Source organism: Molothrus ater, chromosome 2 (genome assembly GCF_012460135.2).
Source record: "Molothrus ater isolate BHLD 08-10-18 breed brown headed cowbird chromosome 2, BPBGC_Mater_1.1, whole genome shotgun sequence".
NCBI lineage: Eukaryota > Metazoa > Chordata > Aves > Passeriformes > Icteridae > Molothrus > Molothrus ater.
Genome location: NC_050479.2, coordinates 107,048,474 through 107,062,464, shown reverse-complemented (window position 1 = coordinate 107,062,464; position 13,991 = coordinate 107,048,474). Strand labels below are relative to the sequence as shown.

Below are 13,991 nucleotides of genomic sequence, written 5' to 3'. Positions count from 1 at the left end.
GTAGAAATGCAGTGAGCAATGCATTTTGGTTAAACCCTCTGCTCTTATTGTCCTTGGATCCACTTCCCCAGCTGAGACACTTCCATTTGTGGGAGAGTGATCTTACAGAGAAGGCTCTCATCCCACTTGGTTTGCTTATTTTATTTTTCCCTGACTTCTTTTTCTTGTCAGGAATTCATTAAGAGGAAGAACGGCTCAACATTTTGAATCCCTTGACTGCTTGGGGACTCATCTATTTTTTGGAGCTTGTTGTGGCTTTCAAACTCCTTGTTGGGTGGAGGAATGGTTTGTCAGATGCCTTTTCAGTGGGGTTCCCAGCTGCTCTCACTCATCCCTGGCCTGTTGCAGAAAGCACAGTCTAATCCATCTTACCCACTGATGTCTCTTGATGATTTACAAGGATCAGCCAACAAAAAACCCTCACATAAAAATGAATCACTGAATCTAGAAAGCCACAACTGACTGGTCAGGGAGGGTGGCACAATGTGCACTGGCAGGCATCACCCTCTGTGCCACAGCTCAGAGAAACACAGAAGGAGGTGCAATTCTAGTGACAGAATTAATTAATAAGACAGTCCCCTATCATGGGACTTTTTGTCTTTGAGACGGTGGCTCACAGGCTTTCTCCTGTTACCTCCAAACATCACCTGGATGAAAACAGGGACAAATAGAGAGGGAAGAAAAAGGTGATTCTGTGACTCAGAAGTAGCCAAAACTTGTATTTTCACCTCCTGTTGTGCCTGCTAGAGACAGGCAACCAGCCCAGTAATATTTCCAATCGACCTGGCTGGCAGCACATTGGAAGCTTTCCACTACTCAATTCCAGACCAAAGCTCTTCCTTCCTTGTTTTGGAGTATTTATAGTAAGTCCAGACAAGATCCTGTGATTCACTATGTGTGAACTGAGCTGATATTACTTCTATTAGGATGGAAAACAGACTCTTCCTTCCGTTTGTAGCCTGGCAGAAAGGACAGCTTTCTTGAAAATGGAAAGAACATTTTGACTGGTGAAAAGAAACCCCAGCGACAGTGGAGATAGAGGACCAAATATATGAACTTTCTGGAGGGAAAGTGAAGCTTTCAAAGCACAGGTAAGGCTAAAAAAGTGGAGTTAGAAATAGGGTCACTGAACAGTGCAAAGAAAGTAGGTTAATTTTAGTTTGTGGGACATGGAGAAAATTTTTTAAATGTCAGCAGGAGTAGGAGCCATCAAGAACTAAGGCAGGAGGGGCTGCTTTAGGAGAGAAGCACATGCAGATATTTTTATGTTGCAGGAGGATTTAAACTAGGAACACACAGAGAAGGGAAATGCAAAGAACAACTTCAGCTTAGAGATTAGTTGAGGTGGAGAGGAAGATTTTAGAAGTGTAGCATCTTGATGATCTTAGGAGACTGGTAAAATGTAGGTTGACATGTGGAGTGCTAATATGGGAGTCACTTGGATTTTGGGAGTTTCAACGAGAGAAATTAGAGATAATGGAGATATTAGAAGGAGTGAAGCAGAGAGACGAGGGACTTGTTTAGATGAAGAAATGAAAGAGAACTCCAAGGTCATTACTGGTAGAGGAAAGCAGCCTACACTATACAGTTGGGCAGAATATTTCTTTTCTGTCCCCATGGACAGAGTTATTCCACTGTCAGACTGGTGGGACAGACACCAAACACATAAAACCTGATTTGTGTTTGAAAACTGATGCACCAAATCCTTGTTTCCCCATAGCAACAAAGCCTGATGCTTCAATGTCTCCTCACACTGAAATTCAATTATATTGTTTAAATCTCCAGGTGAATCGGGTACTGGAGAAAGAATTTGCCATCTGGGCTGCTGATCCTAGTACAGATATAATCTGTGCAAACTATAGCTACAAAATTTCCCTGCCTCATAAAGCAGTTGAGGTTTTAGCTGTTTTCCATTCCACAGTGGGATAGAGATTCTCATGATATTCATGTAAGAGAGACAGAAACTTAGTCAGAATAATAAGTAGTACCTAAAGTACTAACCAAGGAAGTGAGAGAACAAATCCCTGCTACCCCTGATGGGGACTACATAATCAAAGCTGGTCTCTGACTCCAGTGATGCTCTAATTATCACACTATTTGAAGGTCTCCCCCAGTTTCTTGTGTATCACAGACATAATTATCCTGCATCAAAGGCATAATTAGTGGGCAAGGGAGAGCAAAATACTGACTCGGCAGTCCAATAATCTGGCACTCATCTGAGCGCTGGGGCATCCAGTTTTGAGCTGCCTTGGTCAAAACAAGAGTGCCCTGGCCATATGACTGACTATATCCCCAAGTTTCCTAGTGTCATCAGGAAATTCACTTCTGGCTGAGAAACACTACACAGAATATGTGGCATTTGAAATATTTGATCAAAGTCCAGCCTTTGATCAAAAAGGGCACTTTCCAGTGACACTTCCTATTTTCTGAGAAAATTCTTAGGGGGCCTTAGCTGTTAACATATCTAAAGTGTGATACTGCCCTCTGATTCCTGACATATATGTGCCTCAGCACATCAATTTCTGCATTTTCATGCAGCCTGGGGAGCAAGCTGATTTCCTAAGCTACTTGTCAATATATCTCACATGCAAGGAATAAGAAGCTTTCTTGAAGTATTTCAGCTTCCAGATACCTCTCTGACAATGCCATAAGCCTATTTTTTTGGTCTCAGTCAAATCAGCTAATGCCACCCCTTGTGAACACAAGACTTGCAAACACATTTGGCTATTTGAGTCATGGGCCAATGATAATAGGCTTCTTATCTCAAGATTCAGTTTGAATAGTTATTTAAATTGACAGAAAGAAGCTATTTCTAGGTTTGGTCTGTTACTGGGAAAACTGCTCCAGCTTAAAGTGGAAATTCCAAAAGCTGTGGATATATTCTGAATATCAAAAAGTCCATTCAGTGCTCTCATATTTCAGCTAGGTGAAATCCCAGATTTTCATCTTAACTGTTGCCTTTTCAGTTTTTGCCTTGACAGAAAAAAAAAAAAGGACAACTATACATAACATAAGCAACAAGTAAGCAAAATTAAAGGAATCAAGAAACAAGGTGTGCTCAGATATAACACACAATCACATGTACTATGATCATTTTCATCTGATGAAAATGCATCATGTTTCCAATAGAACATGCAGCACACACATAAAATTTACATCCTGTTTGTACCAAACTTGGCACAATTTGTTGAAACCCCAGTCACCTTTCAGGGCCCTACAACTATTTCCAACCTGCTTCACTGTGGAACAGCTTGTGGGAATGGGGTATCTGTTAACAACTCAACAAAAATAAGAATCCCCTCATTAAGTTCAGTGTGGGGAGACCTATAAACTGAGGATGGATGCAGAAATATATTTGCTCCACAGATTGTGTCAGGGAAAGGATGTGATAAGGCCAGGCTGGCAGCTGCGCCGACAAGCACACACATGGAAGGACTCTCCAGTCATCTCCAAGTAGGTCCTGCAAAAAACTTTTTTGTTTCAGCAGAGACCCATGTGGCACTGTTTGCTGATGGGCAGGAACTCTCATGACTATCCTCAACTGGTGCCTGGGAGGTGTTCTGCCTCCCTGGCGAGCCGCTGGCCAATACCCCTCCGTCCCTCGCTCCCCTGCGCACGGCGACAGAACCAACCTGAGAGGCTGCCACTCCTTTCGGAGCTGTTGTGGGAGCTGGTGGTGCTGAAATCCTGTGACTGGTTGTGTGGCAATCTATTAGCCAGTCCCTCAGCCACCCGGTAGTCAGGGATGTAAAGCAAGGCTAAGGGTTAAACGGCAGAGGTCACAGTGGCATCGTGGGATTAGTTGACAGCACAAGCACATGCAATACATGCAGTTAGCAAGTCAGGGGCAGATGGCGTGGGGAGGCAGGTTTTAACTTGGTTATTTTTAAAGGTACACCTACCCTTGCCTAATGGAAGACAGATGGCTTGGTGACTAGCACAGGACAAAGAGCATTAAAATAAAAGCACAGGGCAATGTATTTTGTGATCAGGTGAGGTTCAGCACACATGCAAGGTGTGCGGGCATTAGTTCAGGTCAACATGAACAGTGTCTCACAAAGCTAAAAAGAATTTTCTAATTCATGCACAGATGATACAGTACACAAAGCCAAGGGCTCTGGAAAATAAGAGCTGCAATTACCATTGTTGCCTTTGCCTTGGTCTGGGAGAGAGTAACCAAATCCCATGAGGTCATTTTTTTGCTGAATTGAGCTTTTCCACTGCGGATCTGGTAAATCGACGGCCAGCTCGTGGATGCTGTTGGAATGCAGGATCTGGGTGGTGGCATATGGCGTAGCCTGGGTTATTTGGCTGGAGCTGTTGTAACTGGTTTTGGTGGTGAAGTCGATGCTGCTGTAAATGGCTCCATCAGAAAGCATGGTAGCGGTTTTATCTCCTTGCCCTGGCACTGGTGGCAGCACATCTGTGGAACGAAACAAATCACTGAGGCATGGGAAGCCTGCAAGTACCAAGGTTTAAGCCGAGAAATAAACGTGTCCTTTTGCACGTTTGCATTTCAGCTGAGACAGGCCCATGAGCCAACGAAGGGAAGATGATGTACAACCATGGCCAAGCTTTCAGCAGCTGTGACAGGCCTACCACTTGTCCTTCACGTCTCACTGCCTAAAACCATCTTTTTTTTTTTTTTTCCTTCCTCATACCTTCAACTGTGAAAGTGAAGTTTGGAATATTTCTCTACTGAAGAATGTTTTCAATTGTTCACTCCATGTCAGAGCCAATGAAACTGTCTGGGCTTCAGGGAAATGATGAAAGGAGAGAATTTACAAATCATAGAGGGAACTTGCCCAGCAAATATGTAGAAAAACTCTCAAAGTAATTTTTAAGGGCATCACCTTGATTTCCTTGAAACTTTTTGCATCAGCTTATCTAACTTTCTGTTTGACATTAGCCAGTACATTCCTTCTTTGCAACAAAAGAAAAACCTGGCAAAAAAAAAGTTATTTGTGATACATGAACGATAATTTGCTATTCAGAAAGGATTTAGGTGATCAGACCCTCAAAATGGCGAAGCAATGTTGATAATGGAGAACAACTTGTACAAAATCTCCAGTACATTTACCTGAAAACCATTACAGCATATTTAACTAAATATCTGCTGAGTTTTCCCAATATTTTGAATCCTATCCCACACAGCAATTTGTATCTTTAATCAGTTAGATTGGCAGTCTCTCTCCTTACTAAACACTGAAGTGACCTTTGCTTGTGGAATACCAGATCTAGAAACTGAAACTAGTGAAGTGTGAAGAATCTAATGATGACTGACATGATGTCCCAAGGAGAACCACAGCTTAGCAGATAACCCTCCTTCCTGCTCTCTCAGAAGTCAATATCTCAAATGGTACTATTTTTACAATTTATTTAGACTCTGAAAAGTTGAATCAATTCCAGAATGTACTTCTTTAAAAAAATCCTTCATTTATATGCCATTTTCTTTCTACAGCCAGATGGCAGATACAGGTTCCAACTGTTAGATCATTCTTGAGATAATGCATACCCCTATAGGGAGGATGTTCAGATCCTATTCTAGGGATAACAGCCATTTTTATGTACCTTAAGCCCCAGAAAGAAAAGATGATTCTTGCACCTAGTCAAGGTTTTAAGCTCCGTTCCAAACTCAGATGTGGGTTTTGTGCAACCTCAGGAAATACATCTGTTCTCTCACTGTCTCAAAGACTTATCCAGCAATGAGATGTGACACCATGATCTCTTCACACTGATTTGATATTTCTGGTTTGCTTTAGTTTTTTTGGGGTTTAGCATTTTTTTCTTTTCCTGGGATGAACATTTAGATCACAAAACTACTCTCTCTTGCATTCAGGTGTGCTACAGTCAACATTTTAACATGGCCCTAATAACATCTTCAGTCTCAGGGCAGCAAAATAATATCAACAATAAATATGGCAATAGCAAATGCTCAGCAGAGACACTGCAGAAAGAGAGATTAAATTTGGGTCTATCAGCATGATCTGGTTTTGCATACAGCAGGGAAATGGGCACAATCAAGTATTTAAAAGATCTGAATTATATTAACTTATATCTGCGGATAAATTTCAAGTGCAAAAAAATTACAATTAATGCAAACTATAGCCCATATTTCAAAATCATGTTGGTACTATCTGCACATATTCAATTTTGTTTGTGCTTTCCAGGGGCAGTACACAAACAAAAATGCATCTATGTGCAAATACAGCATGAGATGTGAGAGACAAGTGCAGTCCTATTTTTCTTGCATTTCATCCACAATATGAACATTTCTCCTTTCTACAATCAGCTCTGTCAAAGTATAATGGCTTGAAGTTTAGTAAATAAATTCTGTTGTTGATGTATAAAGTGAAGTAAATCCAGCTCAACCTGTGTTGGATTTGAAGACTCAAGGAAGTAAAAACTAGCAAAATGCTCATCACTGAAGTACTCAGACATACATCTGTCTTTTAGAGCATATTTTTGGCAACTGAAGAGGTATCATCTCTATACAGTCATTTAAAAATGGAGAACTATACATGTGTACACACTTGAAAGGGAAGTTGCATAGCTGCCCACCAGCCAAGGACTTTCAGTCATTCTTACTGATAAGCTGAGGTTCTCCAGACTTTCTGGGAATTTTCAGTACAAGCACAGATTGACCTCAGTGAGATGTATACATTTAAGCACTCAAAGAGCTATTAAGTAGAGATTTTACAAAGTGCCATAGTCACCGAGTCAAAGTCAAGTGTGATTTTCCCAGCAAGCTGTCACAGCAAAAACACCACACTGTACATTTCAGACCAAAGATGAAGATGCATTTCCCACTGGAAACCTTCCCCAAGACTCTCCAAAATCCAACTTTTGCTATAACTCTTGAGATAAACGAAATAGTGCTGAAATACTTGTGCAGGGAAGCTCTTTCTTGCTGCCTTGGAGATGCAATACCATTTTGTGGCCTTACATGACTCCAAGCCTCACCTGTGCTTCCCATTCATAGCCTTGCTCTCAAATGCCTATCTAGGACAGTTGATCTCACTCTTAAGGGAAATTTTAGGACTGCCTGCCTCAGCTTCTGAGTTTCCAGGGTGAGTGATGTCACCCAACTCTTTTTTAAAATTCTTACAGAACTTTTATGTTATTAGAGACCTTTTAACCAGTAAAAGAGGCACAAGCTCCATCTATATAGTTAATATTCCATCTCTACATGTTAAAATCTTCCAATCCATCTTTATGCAGAAATATCTAATCTCAGCTTCTGAAAGAGATGGAGATAAGTGATCCCAAACCACCCAGAATAAAAGTTTCAGCTCAACTGTAAAGATCATGGGTGGAATTAAGCTGCAGAATTTTAAAGTGCAACTGTTATATCTCTTGCATGAATTTGGACTTATACTTCATGCATATTGAGGCCAAAAAAAAACTTCCAATTTCAGTTGTATAGAGCCAAATGCTAAAAGAAAATGGTAATTTTTCTGTATTATGTAGGCTTAAGAAAAGATGGAAAAGTACTGAAGGGTTTTATTTTCAAGATATTCGCAACAAAGAAGCTGGCAGAAATTCAGTTGCCTTGTAAATATTATCAAAAGTTTTGCTTGCTCTTAAATATTTTTGACAAGAACTTTACAACATTTTTATACAGAATATAAATCTAGTGTGTTTTGTTGTAATTTTAAGTCACAGTAGTCAAACCACAGGCAAGAGGCTTTTCATAGGAATGTATAACCAGAATGATGGATGGTCTTCAGAAGCAGATTCTGACCAGCATGCACAATTAGCTGAGTTCCTTGAGAAACCAAGGAAGTAATAGAGAGATGTGAATATTACTATTACTTTTAAAAATCCCAATCCTACATATTAAAATTCCCATTTGAGTTAAATGTTTGAAATGAAATAAGCGCTCTAAAGATTCCTTCCTCATTGTAACAATGCATCTTTATCTCACTCCCCTAAAGGTGCTCTCTCAAGTCAAAATAGAAACAAAACTCTAAAAGATCTAAATAATTCCCTTTTATGTATCCTTTCCTCCAATGAAAAAGAAAGTTGCTTAACATCTTTGAGATTTTCTTCACAGATTATGGTTGACACTAAGAGGAGGCTCTCAGCAGGAAGAGGATGGATAAGGTGACAGCAACAAAGTTCTTGTGTCCTTCTGCTGAAGGAACATCTTTCCTGCATCTCCAGTGTTCTCTGCTCTTAGGGACATCCTCCATCCCTGGCTATACTGCCCTGCATGGCACACTGCTCATCTCCACAAAAAAGGGAATGAGGTTGAGGCCCAAACACATTTCCCTTGACATCATAATCAGACCCTGTCTCACCACTGTGGGGCAAATTACAAACCAGACCTACATTTTTAAAAATTAAAAAGAGATTAAGCAAAAGGAACATTTTAAAGTCAATTTTCAATCAAATCTAGAAAGAAATAAACACATAGAAAGAACTATAATGATAAAAATATTATACAGTATTCATCATAGATGTTAACTAATGGAAGCCTATTTTATAATATCGGGTGACTTAATAAAAGGAAACCTACCTCCACGACCAAAATTCCCAAGATCATTGGGTCCACTAGTACTGTTATTTACTGGCAGACTTGTGGCAGGCCAAGAGTCTGCAAGCCAAGGATAACTGGGGTCACTGGCATTCAACAGACCTGGTCGACTGAAGCAGAATAAGAAAAAGAGATATACACACAAATATATACATATATATAAAATTACAATACCTGTGAGATAAGTAGTGATAGAAGAGGGCATATTACTGTTCTTCTAACACCATAGGTAGCTAACAGTTTAGGAGACTTTAATTTATTTCAAATTACAACTGTATAGCCTTTGATGATTTAAAGACCTTGAGCAGTTAATTAAGGTTATATACAAATCAACTTTGTCAGTAGAAGAGGGACTAGGCATCCGTCGTGACTCTGCCAGAATCCAAATGAACTCCGTTGTCTGTGTGAAACAGGAGTTAGGCAGCACCATCATGGGATCCTACGCCAGGGCTGAATGATAAATTACCACCTCAAGGGAGCCATCACTCAAACTGATTGCTCCATATCAGCCATTTCCAGGACTTTGGGCTACTATTTCTTCCTTCCCTTGCATCCCAAATGCATGCCTGTCATCTACAGGCTGGTAACTCTTTCTTCGAGCAGTCTTGGATGGTTTAGAGGCGAACAGGTTTGAGGAGGATTAATGGCAAGTCCACAGCTATCTCTGCCACTGCTGCATGGCTTTCATACCCCTGTAATTCCCACTCTGAGAGCAGTGTTAAACAGGGAGCATGGTGAAAGAGAAGGCACACTCGGGCCACGAGGCATCGTGCCTCTCTCACCCCAGGAAAACCCAAAATTTAGCAAGGCAGGTGGATTGTTTGTGTGCGTGTTCAGCAGGGGAAACAAATCATTTGCTGCACACACCCTTTCCTGCCACATGAAAACAAAAAGCTGTCTGCTGTGCCGCATCTTCCCTGGGTTATTAAAGCACTGGTGAAGTTGGAGCAGCATCTCCCATCACTGAGCATTCCAGACCCCTGCCTGGAACAATCCCTAAGAGAAACATCGGTTTCTATGGCAACGGCAATAAGACGGCCCAGCCGCATTCTCGCCACAGCTACTCGCTCTCATTAGGCCTAATCTCTTTTTGCTAAAATATTGATTAAACAGGAGATTGGAAGTTATTACCAGGGCCTAATTACAATCTCCATATTGGCAAAGGGAAAATAGATGAGGATATATGGGCCCGTTATCAGCTTTTATCAATTTCAATTGAGTAGCCAAAGTTGTGGAATCCAGTCCTATCAATCTACAGCCTATTCATCATCCATGAATCATTTATTTTGTGATCGATTAAGTGTAATTGTTCACTCACAGCAATTTAGGGGGAGCCAATAAGGAGTCTTAAACAACAGCAACTTCATTTGCTAATGTCTAATTAATGCAATAAACATCCCAGTAACAAATGAACACATTCTTTTTGATATTTACTACTCATTTCTTCCGGGACATCTGGGAGATACGAAACATCTGGGCTTGTTTCTTCCAAAGTGCACAATAGATAGGTCATTAAACCTTGTGGTAAGCTACTTAACTCCTCCTAGAGCTATCAGTCTTCCCAATGATGGGCTATAACCCAAGTGCATCACCTATAATTTTTCAGACCCCTTACTTTAAAAATAAGCACAGTGGAAAGACTTTTATACAAAGAAACATACCTTCCATTGCTCATTAGTCCTCCATCTCCTCTTTGGAAGGTGACTGTGTTTTGGTTGGATAAAACAAAACAAACAAACATACACACACATATAAGACAGGGAAAAATCAATTAGTAATAATCAAACAAGTCAAACTGTTCAGTGTCCGAGGTCGGAGGTCTCTTGGCATCATCCCATAATAAAGTACAGAAGTGACAAGAAGAGGCTCAAGCACACTGGGGCTGCAGTTCATTTAGGATTTCACTGCACATTACTGATTGACAGGACATTACTGATTGCTCTGTACCTTGCAAGGCAAAGCAGCCACCTGGGCAAAAGGCCTGAATCCACCACAGGCCCCTTCATATGACTTTGCATTGCAAGTCTGAGCCATGTGATCAAATTGTTTTCTTGGCATGCTTCTGCTTCAGTACATAATGACATTGCAGCAGTGAGTTAATAACATCATGTCGTAATGCAGTAATATAATGTCACCACACAAATATGTCATTTCCCAGGACAAACACAAAGAGGTGGCAGCTCTATTACAGCTGAAGGGATGGAAAAAAGCATCCAGCTGCACCTTTTCCATTAGAAGTATAGTTTAAGAACCAGCACTCACACATAAATGCATACATGCCAGTGCCACTGGGAAGAAAAAGTGTTTCCAGTCTTCCATCCATGGGGGATGCCAAGGACATAATCAGAGGGAGACAATTGTTTTTATCCTTCCATTCATGGGTGTTTGACAAAAACCAGCCTCTCCCTTATCTATCTATTAACAGGATTACATTTCAGGGCAATATATGTAAACCCACATTACTGGTGAGATGCTAATTGACAGCATTTGATGATCTTTTCTGAAACACTGAAAAAATATTTTGAATCAAGGCCAACAGACTACTCTGGTTCTCAGTGGCAATATCCCATTATTTATTGTCAGGCATAGATAAGGCAGACTATTAAATTATACCAATGTCCTGGACACCTGCAGCCTTAAAGGCCTCTGACTGGATGAGGGTTTGAATTTCAGTGAGGAATGGAAGAGTTTATGACCAGCTTAATTTAAAATAGACCTTCACTTGGAAATACTATTTACCTTTGTAAGACAGGTGGTCCCACCAGTAAATTACAGCTCGCAGAGTATTTGCAAGATTTTCCAAGTATTAGTCCAAACTACTCGAACTCAGGATTAGGCTTTCTATTACACACTAATCAGACAAAATTACTACAGCCAACAGAAATTCTGTGTTCCTTAAAAAAATAATGAATGACATAAAGCCACTGGGAAAACTCTTCTGATACCTTAGAGAATCCTTGTTACTTTATTAACTCCTAGGGTAATTTCACAGTGTACATTCAGCAAAGGGGACAAAACTGGCCCCTCTGGAAGCTCTGGTGGAAGAATAGTAGGGTGATTAATTACCCTTCACTTCACAGCAGACTAATACCAATATCAGAAAATCACTGCAGTCAGATGTCACATCAAAATGGTTAAGAGCTGAATTTTGAAAGGGTGTAATCAAACCAATTAATGGAAAGAAAATCAAAATGCAAGTATGGAAAGTACTAAATAAAGGTCTCCTTTGAAAAATAAGACATGGTAAAACATTGTGGGTAATTAATTTTAGAGGCACTGCTACTTTCATTCACGTGGTATCTAACAGGCTGTCAAATGACTTCCACTCATTGCTTAAAAGTGAATAATCTGAAGTGCTGTGCATATCATATGTGATTATGCAAAGATGTGGGTACTGCCTGGCTTTGTTTCCAAGTATCTTGGTCAATAGTATATTAGATGCTGTTTCCTTCCTCCTCCTCTCCTCCAAATTTAATACTTGATTTTTCCAACTTTCTGCATTTGTCAAAGTGACAAGAAATAAGGAAAATGAGAAACAGAGGCTCGTTTGATAACAACCTTTATAAATAAAGTTTACAGATCTAAGAGAATTGCAATAAAACATATTTTCTGAAAACTGCTTGGATTAATGCTCTTGTTTAGACTGTCATGTATCAGAATTTATTTTTAGGTAATTTTGTCGTCACTTGTATAGCATGTACAGGTGTGTGAGCTTTTAAATGTGCATGTCATATGAAAAAAACAAACAAACATTATTCGTGGTCTACACAATATTTATATCCCTGTGTACCTTTATAAAGCAAAGCTAAAGTTGAGGAACTAGCAGGAGATTTCAGCAATGTTTGCCTGACGTATTTTATTTTCTGTGTAGGCAGGTATGGAAAAACTCCCAGGCATGCCATGAGAGCTCCATCAAGAAGACATGACATAAAAACCTCTTTGCTAGAGCCATAATTGCTGCAGGTTGGCTGTGGCATAAGAGACTGCTGAGAAAAAAACAACGATCACAGAATTTGCTCCTTTTTCTTCTGCATGTCCTGGTGGTAGGAACTGTTTTCTGGTTTTTTGGTTTGTTTTATGTCCTATGTTAAATCATCTTACACCCTCTCAATATATGCATCATCTTTAGAAGAAATGCTCAGCTTGCAGTGGCATTGCTTTTCCTATGGAAGACTGAGGAAAACAGTTTTTTTTTGTTTACCCTTCACCCTGGTTATAATCTCCATGAGATTATAACACCAATGGTTATAATCTCAATGAGAAAATAAACCAGAAAGCATTTTATTTATTTAATGTGCTTGGTGTAAAATGCTACTGAATATCAACCAAGCTTGCCAAAATTCTTCTTGAAGTCTGGCCCTGTCACTGGGATGCCACAAAAGCCCCCCCATATTCCTGATGGCATCCATAAGTGGGCTACCTGAGGCTGGGTAGAGAAGGTGCCTTTCTTTTAGCATCAATGTTGTGAAAGGCAAGACAGCTAACAACAGAAGATATGGTCAGGCTGCCAAAAAAAGCACTATGTTTATCATTCCTGCCATACATTTTGTCAGCATTTTTTCCTGCAGTTTGATTTCTGCAATTACAAAACAAGTCTAAATGCCTGAATAGGAGCATACTTAATGCAATGCAGGCTTGTAGATGTCACTGTAAAAATAAAACACACAGACAGCTGGCTTTATTCATCCTGTCTCCACTTCAAAAAGCAGCAGAGCAATTTCAAGGGGCAATGTAAGAGGAGGGAGGGAAGGATGTCCCTATCACTGACCCACCTATCTTCCTTGCTTTTTATCACCAAGGAAGCAAAAAAGCTCTTTCAGCAGTCTTTGCATCTGATACATGTTCTTAGAAAGGCTGAAGACCTGCAGGGATGAGATTGGTTTTCAAAAGAAGATGAAAAAATAACCTCTGCATAGAGAGATTTTGAAGGAATCCCCACCAGCCTGTACTTCAAGGACTGCAAAAATGCAGAAATATAATCCAAAGTGCATTTTAAATGCATAAATATTTCAGGAAATTATATTGTATATATTTGTATGAAAACCAGCATATGTTAAGGAGCTTTTCACATGCTTTTTATTAAATATATAAGGAGGTACCAAAACCATTTACTAATATTATCTGACAAGGTTAAACTTAATCTTCATGCCTGCTAGAACTGGAAAAATATGAATGTATAGTAAGTTGACATTCTGAGGCAAGGAAGCTTTAGAAAGCTTTAGAAAGCTTTCTGTATGCCTATCTCTAGTAGGCCACATTTTCCTACTGCAAATGAAAACTTTAATGTTGCCAGCCAAGTCTCATTCCTTTTACTGATAAGCTGTTCCTCAAATATGAATGTAGATTAATCCTCTTTTAATAAGCATTAACTCAGAACAGATAATCAGCACATAAAAATTCCATCAAATCTTCTGTCTACCTTTGGATGATTCTGTCACAGAGTTTATCCTCA

At 39.9% G+C, this 13,991-nt stretch overlaps 1 protein-coding gene across 2 annotated transcripts in view; it reads right to left on the bottom strand.

The window, feature by feature from the left end:
• The window catches only part of ROBO2 (roundabout guidance receptor 2), an 875,524-nt gene that overhangs the window by 44,646 nt on the left and 816,887 nt on the right, over positions 1 to 13,991 (bottom strand). For both annotated transcript variants that reach the window (XM_054517862.1, XM_054517859.1), the window contains 4 exons: positions 10,201 to 10,243; positions 8,522 to 8,649; positions 4,142 to 4,423; positions 3,633 to 3,758 (listed from right to left, as the gene is read on the bottom strand). In XM_054517862.1, the coding sequence (XP_054373837.1) occupies positions 3,633 to 3,758; positions 4,142 to 4,423; positions 8,522 to 8,649; positions 10,201 to 10,243 (579 nt within the window). The remainder of the gene's footprint in view (positions 1 to 3,632; positions 3,759 to 4,141; positions 4,424 to 8,521; positions 8,650 to 10,200; positions 10,244 to 13,991) is intronic.